Source organism: Oxyura jamaicensis, chromosome 1 (assembly GCF_011077185.1).
Source record: "Oxyura jamaicensis isolate SHBP4307 breed ruddy duck chromosome 1, BPBGC_Ojam_1.0, whole genome shotgun sequence".
Taxonomy (NCBI): Eukaryota; Metazoa; Chordata; class Aves; order Anseriformes; family Anatidae; genus Oxyura; species Oxyura jamaicensis.
This window is the reverse complement of record NC_048893.1, coordinates 38183946-38198990: the sequence shown is the minus strand read 5'-3', so window position 1 is coordinate 38198990 and position 15045 is coordinate 38183946. Positions and strand designations below refer to the sequence as shown.

The 15045-nt window shown below is 35.1% G+C and overlaps 1 protein-coding gene across 2 annotated transcripts in view; it reads left to right on the top strand.

Annotated features, from left to right (window-relative positions):
- The window catches only part of ZFC3H1 (zinc finger C3H1-type containing), a 39268-nt gene extending 24554 nt beyond the window's left edge, over nt 1–14714 (top strand). Inside the window, exons 22-35 of one of the 2 annotated variants that reach the window (XM_035334000.1) lie at nt 842–1028; nt 1493–1684; nt 3531–3768; nt 4873–4978; nt 5058–5256; nt 5701–5795; nt 6755–6865; nt 8592–8696; nt 8784–8949; nt 9755–9855; nt 11011–11112; nt 11697–11736; nt 13679–13741; nt 13867–14714. In XM_035334000.1, coding sequence (XP_035189891.1) covers nt 842–1028; nt 1493–1684; nt 3531–3768; nt 4873–4978; nt 5058–5256; nt 5701–5795; nt 6755–6865; nt 8592–8696; nt 8784–8949; nt 9755–9855; nt 11011–11112; nt 11697–11736; nt 13679–13741; nt 13867–14004 — 1843 coding nt within the window. In that variant the 3' untranslated portion in view covers nt 14005–14714. Of the gene's footprint in view, nt 1–841; nt 1029–1492; nt 1685–3530; nt 3769–4872; nt 4979–5057; nt 5257–5700; nt 5796–6754; nt 6866–8591; nt 8697–8783; nt 8950–9754; nt 9856–11010; nt 11113–11696; nt 11737–13678; nt 13773–13866 lie in introns of both variants that reach the window. The other variant, XM_035334007.1, reaches the window with a different exon arrangement.
- The last annotated feature ends 331 nt before the right edge of the window (nt 14715–15045 follow it).

Genomic DNA, 15045 nt, shown 5'->3' with positions numbered 1-15045 from the left:
TGGTATTACAAACTGAGTGATTTTGTGGATGGCACAAAATCTAGGCTTTTAATGATGTGCTCTGTTGTGAGAAGGAGTACTGAGGGAAGGTTTGAGTCTTGTACATAATTCATTGTTTTAGTTTTGCTTTGGAACATGTGTCCTTCCTCTCATAAATGTCTATGCAAATTAATTTCTAAAGATGTTCTCAGAATAAATGTGGTGTCAAAAGGTCTCAAAAGCTTTCTGTGTTTTTATGGAGGTTTGTTTATAAATTGAAGCTTAGCTCTGTGGTTTACAGTTTAGTTGCTTATTTAAGCTAATCTTGTATTACTTAATTATCATGAGATGATACCAGTCATCTCAAAGTAAAATCAATTTTTTTTAGTGGCTTAGAGGTAAATTTATGAAATTTAAAGAAATTTAAATAAACACTATCCTTGCTGACATACAAAGTAAAATATGTAACAAAAATGTTCCAACTTTTAGCCTTGAAATTTCTTTTCAAGTTTGAGCCTTTATGATATGAATACTTTGTATGATTGAAGCTTATGACTTCTGCTTCTGGATAAATTGTACCTATTCTCAGTTAAACTGGCTTCTTTTTTTGGGAAAACTGTTTTTTTCCCATGTGGTCCAGTAATTCCATGTAATAACCTTTGAAGAATGAAAACTTGCTGAAACATTGAAAGCTTAATAACAGGAAAGGACAACACATCTTTAAAGAAAAAAAGATAGCTGACTGTAACTTCCATTCTAATTATAAGCATCTACTTTCCTATTTTATATTGATTTTGAGTCATAATATTAAAAAAAAAAAAGAAAAGTAGGTCTGGTGCTTATTTATTTTAAATTTTCACAGCTCATCATCTGAATGTTTGGATTCTACTTTAAATGTCTTGTCTCGAGCTCTTGAAAACAACAAAGAAAATCCAGAAATTTGGTGTCATTATCTCAAACTGTTCTCAAAAAGAGGAACAAAGGAGGAGATACAGGAAATGTGTGAAACAGCAGTGGAATATGCCCCATCCTATCAAATCTGGTGGACAGTAAGTAAATGTGTCAAGTGTTGATGTAGGTAAGCGTTTTCTATTGTAGAAAATATGTATGTTAGGGAAAGTATGAAAGGAAAAGTTTGACTTGAAAAAGCTGTAGTGTTAGTTTATTTAAAACCTCTGCAACACTCCTCAGAAAATGAAGTGATTCAAAGTACTGTTTGCAGGATATCTGTAGAAGTTATCATGTTGTCCTCTAACAATTATCAGTTATTTAAAATCAAGATATTTTTTTTTTTTACTTAAGCTTGCAAAATTTAAATAGTCACAAAGATGCAGAAAGTTCTTTAAGTGTTTTGTGTGGATTAGTGTGAAGATTCATTGTGTGGGGAGCAAGGTTTGGTTCATAAGGTGGTAAAAGACATTATTCAAAGTATGTGATTCATGTGATTTTAAACTTTACCTCGAAACTTTTGCAAGTATTTTGATTTGTTAAAATATGATTTATTTGTCTCCAGTTTTTGAATTTGGAGAATTCCTTTGATGGAAAAGACTACGTTTGTGGGAGGATGCTACAGTTCCTAATGGAAGTGACAGAGGGAGAAGAAAATCACAATCTCTTGTCCTTCCAGCTTCTGGAGACACTCCTGTACAGAGTTCACTTAAGCCTGTTTACAGGAAGACATCAGAATGCTCTTGTTCTGCTGCAGGTAACTACCAAGTTATCACCCCAGGATTTGACTTCGTACCTGCATCTTTCTCTTGCTTGTGACTCCTAGTGTCATCTTTAAAAGAGCTGTTCCTTTTATTTGCTGCAGGAATCTCCTAGGGAATTCTTTTTTAAAATGTCGTAAAATTTGGGTATGCCTTTGGGTTTTTTTGTTACCTGTTTTTGTTGCTTGGGTTGCTAATACCCAAAGTTTATTAGCAAAGGACGGCTAAACCTCTGTACTTCCCAAGGAATTGCTTTACGTCTTGATTTCTGGTAAGCAGTAGAGCAGTCCTGTGAGGTACTCAGATGTTTCTTGTTACTACAGAAATGATCAAACGAGTAACATTTTGGAAGAACATAGTGTGGTGTTATTTTGCATTACTGTTTCTGCTCCAGAACTTGATATATTAATGACACGTTAGTGATACTGTGAACTCCAAAAACTTATCTCAGGCTTTTATGGTGACTGTAGAGAGAATTCAGGATGCTGTTACTGTTCTGTAGCACATAGAAACGGTAGATGACAATTAGTGTTGAGTATCAGCTTCTACTAAAAGTTGGAGCTGCCATTTCAATTGCAAGTTTTTCATTCCTGCCAGCAGGTGGCACCTGTGGTTTGCTACACCTTAAAATATTTTTCTTGGTTGTGTGGTGTAAGGCTATGGTGTTTCTTTCTAGCCCCAGTTTAAATAGAAAATTGTAATGCTGTGTTGACTTTCTCCAACAGCTATTCTAAACACAGCAGTGCTGATAAATTAAACTATGAATGTTTGACTGAATGAACAAAAAGAATGGGGAAAAAAGTATGCATCGAACTGAAATGAAAATCCAGAGTATATGAGGGAAGAACATGGGTTGTTTTCCCTTACCCAAAGCAACGTGACAAAACCAAACTTTTTTTTACTATTCACCTGTAATGTGTAGTTGGAAAGACTATCTCAGTGAGACATTATTTAACCACATTTAATAAGAGATGAATTCTAAGTATAAATGTTATTTCAAATTGAGTAGTAATACTTCTCTTCAAAAATTTGAAAGAAAAATTTCTAACGTAAGTATTTTGAAGGGTGAATAAGCTAAACATTTTGGAAAGTTTAGCTTTGACTTGTGCTGCTTTTGTCCAGAAAAAAGTTGATGTATCTCTAGCCATGAGAGTCTGTTCTGTTTTAGGAGCGGTTGCGTTTAGACTGTCTAATTGCTTGTTCTAATGATTTTATTTGGGATCTGCCAATTTAAATGGGCTATTCTAGTTTTCCATGTGAATTTAAAAAAAAAAAAGGTATTGGAAACATTTCTGAGACGCAGGATACTGCTTCAGATTTTCCTAGCCAATGTATCTAGAGATGATAGTGCTTTCAGGAGTCTTGAAAAGCTGTGACTTAGTAGCTGTATAACTAAAACTTATAAAAAACAAAAACCACACAAGACTTTTAATAGGGTATAGCAAGCAGTATCCAACTCATAGATGAGCTGTCTCCAGAGGTAATAAATAATTTGCATGTAACTGGATGTAATTGTCACAGAACTAAGCAGACAAATGTTGGGAGATGCATGGTTTCAATGTCTATCTTTGTTCCCCTTTCAAAATAATGATCTTAATAGTTGATCTTAGTAGTTTTTCCTAAAACTATTACTAGAAATTGTAGCTTTTTATTACTTGAATATAGTTACAAATTCATTCAAAGCCAAATTCAATCATGATTGATAGTGCGAATTATTTCCTGTCTTTTCTGTGGAAAAGTTTTGAGAACATTAAAACTACTCTTCCTGTTTCTTCTTCTCATTCTTAGATCTTAAAGATTTTATATTTAAAATACATAATGTATTTCTTCTGATCTTTACAGAATGCCTTAAAATCAGCAAATGAAAAGATAATATCAGAACGCCTTACTGTAAGTGATCGTTGCTTGGCTTGGCTGGCTTACATACATTTAATTGAATTCGGCATTCTCCCAGTCAAGTTCTATGATCCAGCTAATGTCGGTCCTTCAAGGATAATGAACAAAGAGCCATTTTTAATACCATGGCAAACAGTTCAAGATGTGAAGACTGATGCTGATACGCTGTTAGCTATGTTTGAAGGTAAGATTAAGGAAGTAAACTGCTCACTGCATTACTCACTTCTTACATATCAAGAACTGTTATACTCCTGGAATTTCATGGCAGTGTGATATTGCAGCTATGTTAAGTCATTGGGATTAATCCAGTGAGTATTTCATGTTGATTTGGACAGAAGAGTGAGGAAAGTCCGTGTTTTGGGTACTTAACACACACAATTTTTCATTTATGGTTCAAAGCAATAGTTTTTTTTTTCCCTGAGCTATGATGTTCTATCAGGATAGAGAGCAGTGGCTTGTGATAGTATGGCATTGCTTATTTTTGGAGATTGAAGAAAGCATAAAGCCAAACTTCTGTGGTCATTCCCTCTCTTCTTCCCCTCCGTCCCCAATGTGATGTCTGTTGGGATGCTACTTTCATGGAAGATTAATGTGCTTCCTTGAAAGAGGCAGAGCAAAGTGTGTGCTTGTCTGCATTTGGAGTTTAAGTAAACGGAGTAACTTTTTTAAAGATCTCATGAAGATACTAGAAGAAATTGAACTGATTTGTGATACTGCTAGAGGGAGACTATATTAGCATTGTATGTCAGTACTTAGTGTTAGCTGCACCAATATTGAATTGCCGGTGAGAACATACCGATGCTGCAGAGGGTAATGCAGTGTGCAAATAAATATTCAAGCATAACCTGTAGGAGTGAACGTAGTCTAGACATAATGTAGTGTTCGGTGTTGGGTAAGTGTGTTTTTCTTCTCAACATAAAAAGAGAACTAGCACATATTAGCTTTTGTCTCAGTAGAACTCATCTCAGCAGCAATTCCATATATACTGGAGTGTAGTTTTAAATAGATGGTGTTAAGCTACCATCTGTAATGTAGCTTTAACACTTTGTTGGTAGGATGTTTCCTGTTCAGTGGGTTTGGGTTTTTTGGTTTTGTTTTTGCTGTCTTTTTTTTCTTGTTGTTATTTTAACTGAATGAGGGATGACACTTCTGGAAGATTTTAGTCATGATCTCAGAAAACCTTGCATATTTTGTAATTTGGTTGTTGAATTACAATTTTTGTTAAAAGCTTCAAATAACTTTGACATTACTTGAAGTCTAAGGTCTTGATTTTTATATTGTTCTGAAGATGCAGTCAAAAGGTGTACTGATGAGAGCCTTGAGGCTGACAAAAGAATAGCTGTCTGCTTTCCACTCTACAGAAACATGATAGCTTTGTTGAAGCTTCTTGAAAGGTAAGTTGTTTCAAGACATTTTTAATTAGGAGTACTCATCTATGTGGCCATGAAAACTTAACCGTTACTTTTATTTAAGGTGGGAATCTGCTGCAGAACTTTGTAGGTCTTTACTGGAGCTCTGCCCTAACAACTGCCCGCTCCTGGAAAGTATGGCCACCTTGTATGTGCAGATGCAGCAGAGTGATAGTGCCTACCAAGTGTGGATTGGAGCATTTGAGAAGAATCCTCAGAATGCAGAGATCTTTTATCAGTTGTGTAAATTCCTTATTTCACAGGTAATACCACATCCCAAAACTGTATGTTGGTCTGCTGGATTTATAAAGTTTGGGTTTTGTGTGTAGTTTCAAATACTTAAGAAATTGATTGATCTTCATGATATTTTTGCAATGTGTAGTTCTGCTTTAATATGCAAGATTAGTGACAAGACTTAATGTAACCAAAGGAATTTTATACAGTGCAAAATCTGTAGCTCAAATTGTTAATTCTAATGCGCAGTTAATCTCCTTATGCAAGAACATTAGACAGCAACAGTAAACTCTGTAGTATGTTTTCATTCTTTCTGCTACCTACTGACTTTCCCAATTAGATTTCATTCTTGAGGCAATGAAGGCAAAGGAGCATTACAGAGAGAGACACTGCTAGTTATTTGTGCTTAAATTGTTCTTGTCATCTTCAGGTTGATGTCTAATGTATTTTTTATTTAAAAAAAAAACAAACAGGAAAGGTCAGGCAATGTTCTTCCACTGTTACAAGATTTTGTGGGAGCTTTCTTTGAGAATACCTACCAACAGCATGATCCCATGGATCTCTTAAGGTATGTCCATAATACTATTTTCCATTAAAATTTTGGCAATACTGGCGTTCTCTTGAAAAATGAAACAGTCTAGAGTTCTGCTATTAACTTGGCAGATTTTGCTAAGATTTCAGTCAATTATGATTTGGTGTTTTCTAAGCATTATAGTAGTTCGTTTTTTTTATACTAAATTGTAAAAGAATAAGAATTTAAAGGTGAAGCAGCTAGCAAGATTAATTCGTGGATGTGGGGAAAAGGGAACATCATGCATGTATGCTGAAGCTTTTTTTTTTTCCCCAGTGTTTGGAACTTAAAACTGCATACCTTAAACTTGTTATTTAGGCAGTTGTGAAAGACATGAAACCAGAGGTCCAGCACTCTTTTAATCAACAGATTATTGCTGAAAAGTCACAGCTTGGTAATCAGTCTGCTGAAACTCCACCTGAATTTTAGGCACCTAATTGATTATAGTGAACCTTGTATATTTCAAAACTTCAGGAAGTCTGTCAAAGCTAACTGCCTTTGAAGGCCTTCAAAGGAAGACCTTCTTTGCTAAATACTATGCAGATGAGACCTTGAAATCTTTTTATCTCCAAGTTGTGTTAGGTTTTATTCCTGCTTGTTTCTTTACGTGAGTGTAGTGCTGGCAATGCACTGTAGGTGTCTATAGGTAGATAACTGAATCCTAGGTTTTGATGTATTATATGAGGGTCTGGGTGGGTGGTGGTTGTGTCTGAGATTTAAAGAAACATTTAACCTAGAGCCTAATATTGTAAACCACTTTGTGTATAAACCATTGCTATTTTTTATGTAATGCTTTCTGTATAAATCTCTATCTGGATAGAATTAAGCTAATCTCTAAGAAAAGTAGATGAGTTCTTAATATATTCCATGAATTGAATTTTTAAACTGTTACATTCGTGGAGGAATCTTCAATGTTAGAAGGATATTCGCTGTTACTATTACTTTTTCTCTTTTAGATATCTCCTGAATTTTCCAATGCCAATTGAATTTACAGCACCTCTCTATAAAGAACACCTTACAGATGATGTTGTAAACCAGCAAATCCCGTATCTGTGGCAGATATACTGGTGAGGCTTTTTAAAGTATTTCTGAGGAACAGCTAGGAAGTCTTCATAAATGGAGTTTTCAGTTGCAGAACATTCATTATTTGCCCAAGTATGTGTCACTTGAAGTTGTTCCAATAAATGATCTGCTAGTCCTCAAAAACCAACTGGCTGCTGCAAAGCATAGACAGTTTTTTGCAAGTTTTATGCCAACTGCACAAGCAGCTATTTGTTTTTTCAAATAAAGGGGCAAATAGGATGCTTCAGGTGACGACTAAGGATTGCTCAGAACTCCAACACTTACTTTCACTTTTTAATTGATAGCCAACTTCTAAACAGGTAAAATGTGTTTCATTTCAAGATAATGCCTAAGGTTTAGATTAAGTTATCTCAATGTTAGCTTATGGTATTATCCATTAATTCCAATTAAGAGTGTATATATATATATATATTTAAGAAATAATTATTTCTTTGCAAGTTCAGTTACTCGATTTTAGTACTTAACACAGTGGAAGTATTGTTAGAAAGACACTTGAGGTCACTGTTTCGTCATTAGCGACCTTAACTTAAAACACAGGAGAGTCTAAGCTCAGGCACTTTGTCCTAAGAGAAAATAATCAGTGCATTTGAAATATGTGCCTAAATTACTTCTAACACCACTTTCAAAATTAATTTCAAAGAGTGGTTGCGTTGGTTCAGTTTTGCTACGCAGTAAATGCTTAGGGATTTGGGCCTATACGTTTTTCTTCTTTTCAGGTGCAGGTGGCAAAAGACATGAAAGTTGACTTTTACCAGGTGAAAATAGTGTGAAATTACTAGAACCTCAAAAGATCAAGGAACAATGTTTTGCCCAGAAACATCATTCATCTATATTTATATAAAAAAGTATAGACATATGTCATGTGCACGCACATATGTACGCACATATATATAGAGAGAGCAAAACTAGTAAATAGTTTATAGTTCTTGGAGAAAACAGGAGTAGAATCAGGCACTCTGATTATGTTGCTCTAGTCAGTAGGGTTCTGTAGAAAGGTAGTTGAAACAACCCTAGCCTATTTTGCGTTTCTTTAGTCTTCATGCTTTTTTCTCTTATGACATAATAGAAGTCTTAGCTTTTGTTGTTAATTTACACCTTGAAATGAGGATTGATAGCTGAATCTTAGGCAAAAAATGTCTCCTGTGTTTGATGAGGTTCTGTATATTGCTGTATATTGTTCTGACTACATGTTTCTTTGAGGAGCTGGTTTTAGTTTAGTTCTGATTATTTTCCTTTTTTCTTTTTTTCCTCTGACATGATCAGCATGTTTCAGAACACTTAATTTTGTTGTGAGAGTTTCATGTCATTTCTCAAATGGTCTTTTAATAGAGCTTTGAAATTTATTCTTCTGGTGCTTTCCAAATGGAAGCTGAAGACTTGTCTCCATTCTGTAGCAGTCAGAGCATCCTTATTATAAGGATTAATAAAAGAGAGAAGGCAATGGATGGGTTACAAGAGAAGACAGTGGATAATGTTTCTATTCCAGTCAAGAATTGCATTTTAAACTGCACAGTTAATGTATAATTCTTCACTTCTGTGCAGTTGAGACTTGCTCATTATAATACATTGACTTAGTTAGTCTATTTTGCTGTTAAACTGAAAACTGTTTCTGTGCTTATCAGGGAATTTCTTTCTTTCTTACCCTTAGTATAGAAGAGTATACATTGTATATATTAACATACCATATTTTTAAACTTTTAATATAAACAGTTTGTGCCAGTCTCTTCAAACGAGTATTAGTGAAGCACTGGATGCCTACGAAGCAGCTCTTGGTGCAGTGATGCAGCAGGAAATTGTTCAGAACATCTGGCTGGAGTAAGTTCTTGAGACAAAAGTAATTAAATCTCAAAACTATTAGGTGAAGGCCACCAGAACCATTTTTTTCTTTTCTTTTTTTTCCAGTTACCTTGTTTTTATCAATAGCAAAGTTGTTGGATCCAACAACAAAGTTCAAGAATTCAAGCTTTTTACTGACCTAGTGAACAGATGTCTGGTTACAGTCCCTACGCGATACCCAATTCCTTTTAGTGCTGCTGATTATTGGACCAATTATGAATTTCATAACAAGGTAAAAGTGTTTGTTTTAATTAAAACAGAAAGGACAGTTTTAATTAAAAAACAAAGACTGATATCCTTTTAACGAGCATCTGTAATTTACTTGTCGAAATAACATGAGAGTATCAGAGCATGTACACCGAGAGCTAAGAATTAATAGAAAAAGATACTTGAGGAGAGTAGTGTTCCAAGCAGAAAAATACCTACCAGTGATTTTGTGAATAAAGAATATGTAAGGCTAAAAGAAACTTCAATATAAATAAATAAATTGCATGTCTTGACACTCTGTGAATACAGCTCTTAATGACAAACTATTATTTCTTTGATAAAAGAGAAACTGGAAAGGAGAGAAGAGATGGTTGAGCAAGAAGGGTCAGCAGAGCTGTACCGCTGGGTGATGGAAACAGTATTTAAGCTGTTGGTTTTGATGACAAAAATTATAGTGGTTGAGAAACAGAAGAAAAAAAAAAGTAGAAAAGCAGGAGAAAGATTGAGTTGAGCACTTCTGTAAGCTTTATTCTGTCAGACTTTTATTCTCTCTTTGAAAATCCTGGGTCCCATTTTGCTAATACCCAGTGCATTTCTTTTTATTCACTAAATACAGGCAGGAAAGACTATAATCTGTGGTATTAGCAACAGTACGTTGATTTCTTAAGTGAATTGGTGTTTGTACCCCTGAGGGATAAGGTTTGCCGTTGATAAGGTTTGTACGTGGTAACTCACTTCAGTCACAATGTTCATAGTTCTGTCACCCCATTATTCTTAGTAAAATTAGACTGCTATGAAGTAGATTAATATTTATAATTCAAATTTTGCAGGTAATTCTTTTTTATTTGAGCTGCATTCCAAAATCTCAACATTCCAAAACCTTGGAAAGGTTTTGTTCTACTATGCCTGCTAATCCTGGACTTGCACTGAGGTATGTAAAAACACCTGTAATCAAGAGGAACAGCTGGTTAATACCACTACTGTTTTCTGTACAAGATGCACGTGATTTCTACTGTAAAAATAAGAGTCTTCCTCTTGTTGCATGTTGCTTGAGGCACATTGTGCCTTTTGATACCATCTCAATATTTTTCTGGTATTTGAAAGGGTTCTGTTTTATCTACAGAGATTAGAATTATACAGGAACTATTAATAAATGTATCCATATTGTATGTGTTTACAAACGTAAGTTTCAAGTGTGTAGAGAAAGTTTAGATATTATATTAAAATTTTGTTGATACTTAATATCTGTTAAAAGTATAGTTTCAATATGGAGCAAAATAAAATGGATCCATCAGTATTTAGCAGTGCTACCTGGAGGTTTGATGTTTATTTAGTGAAGACAACCCTTAATTCTGAAAAAATCTCATGGGAAACAAAGACAGAGTAAACATCACATCTGCTCTTACTTATACAGTATTTCAAAATGTACTCATCCAGGATTAGAGAATTCATATTTTAGCATATTCAGCTGTAGTGAACTCGAGCATTGTACAGAGTTAAGTGTCTGAAAAGACCATGAATGCTTACTGTTCACAACATGGACTCCAAAGATTTCAAAGCTAGACTTGAAAAATGTGTGTGTTGGCCACAGGTTGGGGGGTGTGGGGAGAATGACACACATATACCATGAGCACAGGAAGCTGAATGGCTGCATTTTAAGTCAAGTTACAATTTTGTCTAGGTGGAGCTTACATCTTCCTTAGACAATGTTGATACTGCATGAAATGGGTGAGCAGAACTGTCTGCACAGTATCTTGTAGCCATGTGACTGCAAAACTAATTAGCCTTCCTTCAAATATACAGTTACCTCACACATGCTAAAAGCAGATCTTGTAATGTGCCAAGATCATATTTTCTCTCTGATTTCACGCTGTGTAGTTACTCTCTGATGGTGTATCTTAACTTCATTTTTGTTTCAAGAGCATGTTCAATCAATATTGTGTGGTGTCTTGCCTCTTTTTCCTACCTGCAACTCTTGGTTGAGATTAGGTGTAGTATATTTTGTATAATGTGTATGTATCTTTGCATTGCTTTTCTACTCCCAGTGATTAGAGCAGTGTTCCTTTCTCATGAATGCCTTTTACAGACTGCTTCTGCGATACTGGGAGGAGAGCAATGTTCAGATTCTGAAACTGCAAGCCAAGATGTTTACATATAATATCCCAACATGCCTGGCCATCTGGAAAATGTAATGCAACAGTCATACATCTGTTTTCATAGATATTGCTTTTGTTTATAAGGTTTACATCACAAAGGTAAATCTGAAATGTCCTTCAAATTGGGCTTGTGCTGGAAGTCTCTTTCATTATTTTATTATTTAAGCAGTAACTTTGTTACAACAGAGGTACTGTCACATCTTTAAAATGAAAAATGGAATTTCCCTCCTGGGGAAACTTATGTGAATTGATACTATACAGATAAAGATGAATGATATATTTACAAGTTGCCTTTTTAATTCAACTATTGACTTCTGTCTCCCCTCTCTACCCTCCCCTTTATATATCACAATAGCAGTAATCTCCATTATCCAGTGATGCTGAACTGATCTTTTTCTTCAGTGTTTGTTCATAATGGGGAACCACTGAAATGTCTTGCTCATGTAAGGTTGTTTTTAAAAAACAGTTATTTTTATATTTTCACTGTAGATTAACATCATTGGAAGTTAGTTTCTTCTCAAGGAATTTGTAATTCCATTACACAGTCAGTATTCTGCCAATTACGGCATTTAAAATCATTCAAGAATAAATATTTTTGTGTGTTTCTTTTTCTCAGAGCCATTGCTGCCGAATGCTTTCTAATGGGACAAAGAGAAGTAAGTCAACACACCTTACTATAATGAAAAATTGCAGAACTTTGTCATTGTTTCACTTTATTCAAAGCAATGGTCATTTCTTAAACCCAAGAATTCTGGATAGTTGAAATATTCTCTGTGTAAACACTGAAGCATTTGTTTCAAGTGTGAGAAAGATCTTTGTCAATCAAGGTAGAAAGGATTACATTTTAGTACCTCTGCATAGTATTTGTGTCTTTCCGGTACAGGGAAGTCTATATGCCCCCCACCTCCCTTCCTTATTTTTTTTTGTTTAACCTGGAGGAGATGGCTAGCATTTAAAATGCAGTAGAGGGGAAATAATCCTGTTGTGCCGGAAGATAACTAATGACTACCTACCTTTGCAATCACTTGGAAGGCTTTTTCTGCCAGGCAAACATGTGTAGAGAATTTGAATAATTTCCCATGCCCCACTTACACCCCAAAGCTATCAATTCTTTTTCTCCAAAAATAATAAGCTTACTCATTGCTGCTTAATATGTGTGGGTATGTGGGAGGTGTATTTTTATCCCTCTGTACGCAAATAGAAGAGGTTTTTTGGCACAGCAATGGAATGAATCACTTCTCAGTTCGAACAGAATTGTGTCTTCCTGGTATTGTTGCTGTCACTCAAAGTATTATTGCGGAGAGATGCCGTGTTAGGGGGTTCATGAAGACATGGGCTTGTTACTTACCACTCATTTGTGGCATTTCTGAGCTGCTTCTCTGCTGTATCTTGTTACACGTCATTCTTGCAGTGACTGGTTCTCAACATCCTTCTCTTCTGTCAGTAGACTTTCTTTTGAAACAGTACTAAATTTTTTAACTGATTCATCTATTAGATTCACATATAATTTTTTAATTTTTTTTACTGTTTCCTTGAGTCTTTAAAAAAGAACACCCCTAAGTAGACAGTTATTTAGTTTGTAAGATCAAATAGTTCAGTCAGGAGACATCAAAGACATGGCTGTGTATTCAACCTTAATTCTGTCTCTGTGTCGATCGTTTGGTGTAATCTCTAATTAGTCACAGATCCCTGCTTCATTGTATTAGATGGACTGCATTTTAAGGCACTACCTATAGTGAGACTGCTGACTTATAAGACACCATCATTATTTGGTTTTAAAATTGGAAAAATATATTTAATTGAGAAGAGAGCCCTTAAAGAATATGAACCGATTAGAATTCAGGCATATGTAAAATATTGCAGATAACTGGAACTTCTAGTTAACAAGTAGGATATTGTTTGAATTATGATTGAGATGCTGGATTTATCATCCCTGGAGAACCTGTCACTTGCTTCCTTCAACAGATCATTTAAAGGATTGCTAAGAGAATATACAAATGTTCCACAACTTAAAATGCCAACAAACCACTACACCAATTATGTCTTGATTGGAGCTGCTAACTTAGATAACAGTAGTTGAAGGAGGCTGGAGTAGATGCTTGGAAAAGCAGAACTAGAAAGTTTAATGCAGACATAAAATGGAAAAATAAGTCTTGCTGTAGTTGCAAAGACATACAGGTAATTAAAGCACAGATAGATGTCAGGGAAAAAAGGGCTATGAAACAGTTATTTTCATTGCAGGGTTGGGATTGTATGCAGTAATAAGAAAGGCCTTGGAGTTGTATACAAGCGAAAATTATTGAATAAGCTGCTACATTCCCTGCGCATGTTCCATCCTGTGCAATGAATAAGGCAAGGATCTTCTGAAGAAAAAATAAATGTCCTAATTTAATCTTTCATGTGCATACAGGGGTTAGAATTAAGGTCAGACACGAACTTGCCTTTTCTTTTAGTATCTTTTAGTAGTGACAATAATGCTTGAATCTGAAACTATTAAAAACTGATTAAAAAATTTATTGCAACTGAGTTTTGTGCTTCGTATCACTCATTTTGATCTCACAATATGGTACTGACTTAATATTTGTTTTTATTTTACAGGTCCATCATTTATATCAGAGAGCTCTTCATAAGTTACCTCTATGTGCAACACTGTGGAAAGATGTAATGTTTTCTCCTTATGATTCAGTTTGAGGTTTCATATAAATTTTCTGCATATCCCATATCCTTAGATGTGGTGATGCTCAAGCTCTGGCTAAATCTTATATCTGCTTCCCCATCTCTTACAGCAACTCTTGTTTGAAGCATCAGGAGGAGGTAAAACTGATAACCTGAGAAAACTAGTTTCCAAGTGCCAAGAGGTTGGAGTCAGCCTAGATGAGCTTTTAAATTTAAACACTTGCAGAACAGAAAGCAAGAATCACTGAACACTGGTTACAGTCAGCCGTAAGTCCTGTTAAATGCCAAAATCAGTTGAATGATTCTTCAGGCTGATCTGTGCCTAAGATCTGCGTAAAGCAGATGAGTATTGCTGAGCATATCAAGTCTACAGTCTGCTTTCCTTGAACCTGGAAACAATTAACGTGACCCTCCTCTCTGGAAAAATGAACTCGCTGTCTGGCCTCGCTTCTGGGCCCTGCCAGATTCTCATAACATCATGTACGTAAGTATAGTTAATCAAAATGACAGACATTATTTTTTCATGTTTTCCTTTTATTTTCTGTTTTCTTTGTTTTGCTGTTCCTGATTCACTTGACACTCTCACTGATGCCTGAGAGATCTGTGTTTGGGGTTAATTTACTGGGCTGTGTTTACAGTAAAAGCAAGTAGTCCACTTTGGGTTTTTCCTTTTTTAAACCTTTTTTGAGACTTTTTCATTACAGGATTTAAAACAAAAGCAGCCGCTCTTAAGGAAAGTGTAACTGCCGTGGCCACAAGTATGCTTCTTGCACTTGAAGGCTCTAAGAGGGTTGCTTACTGCCCTTTTCTGCATTGGACTCACGGCAGAGACTATTAAACTTGAAGATTAAAGAAACTATTGCAAATGCCAGTGCATCAGAACCTAAGAGTGGTCAATTATGTGCAATTTTTGTAAAGAAATTTTAATTTATAATAAAGTTTAACAGTTTAAAGTTAATATTGATCTGTTTTGTATTGGTACTACCTTGCAGCATTAGTTGTTTTTACAGCGATTTTCAATATAAGCTGACCTTATTAAAAAAAAAAACAACAAAACAAAACACACATTTTGTCCTTCTTCTTTTGATCAAAAGATAAGCAAGTGTGGTTAAGCTACTGATTGTGGATATACAAAAACTACATCTATGACTTTTTTTTCTTGCTCTTGCTTCAGGTACACATCTATTTGTCCCATAGTGAATGTTCCTTTTAAGGATGCCATGTCAGGGAAAGTGCATTTTATATAATTTCACTTTCAGCTTTAATAAAATGAGGTCCTCTTTCCCCCA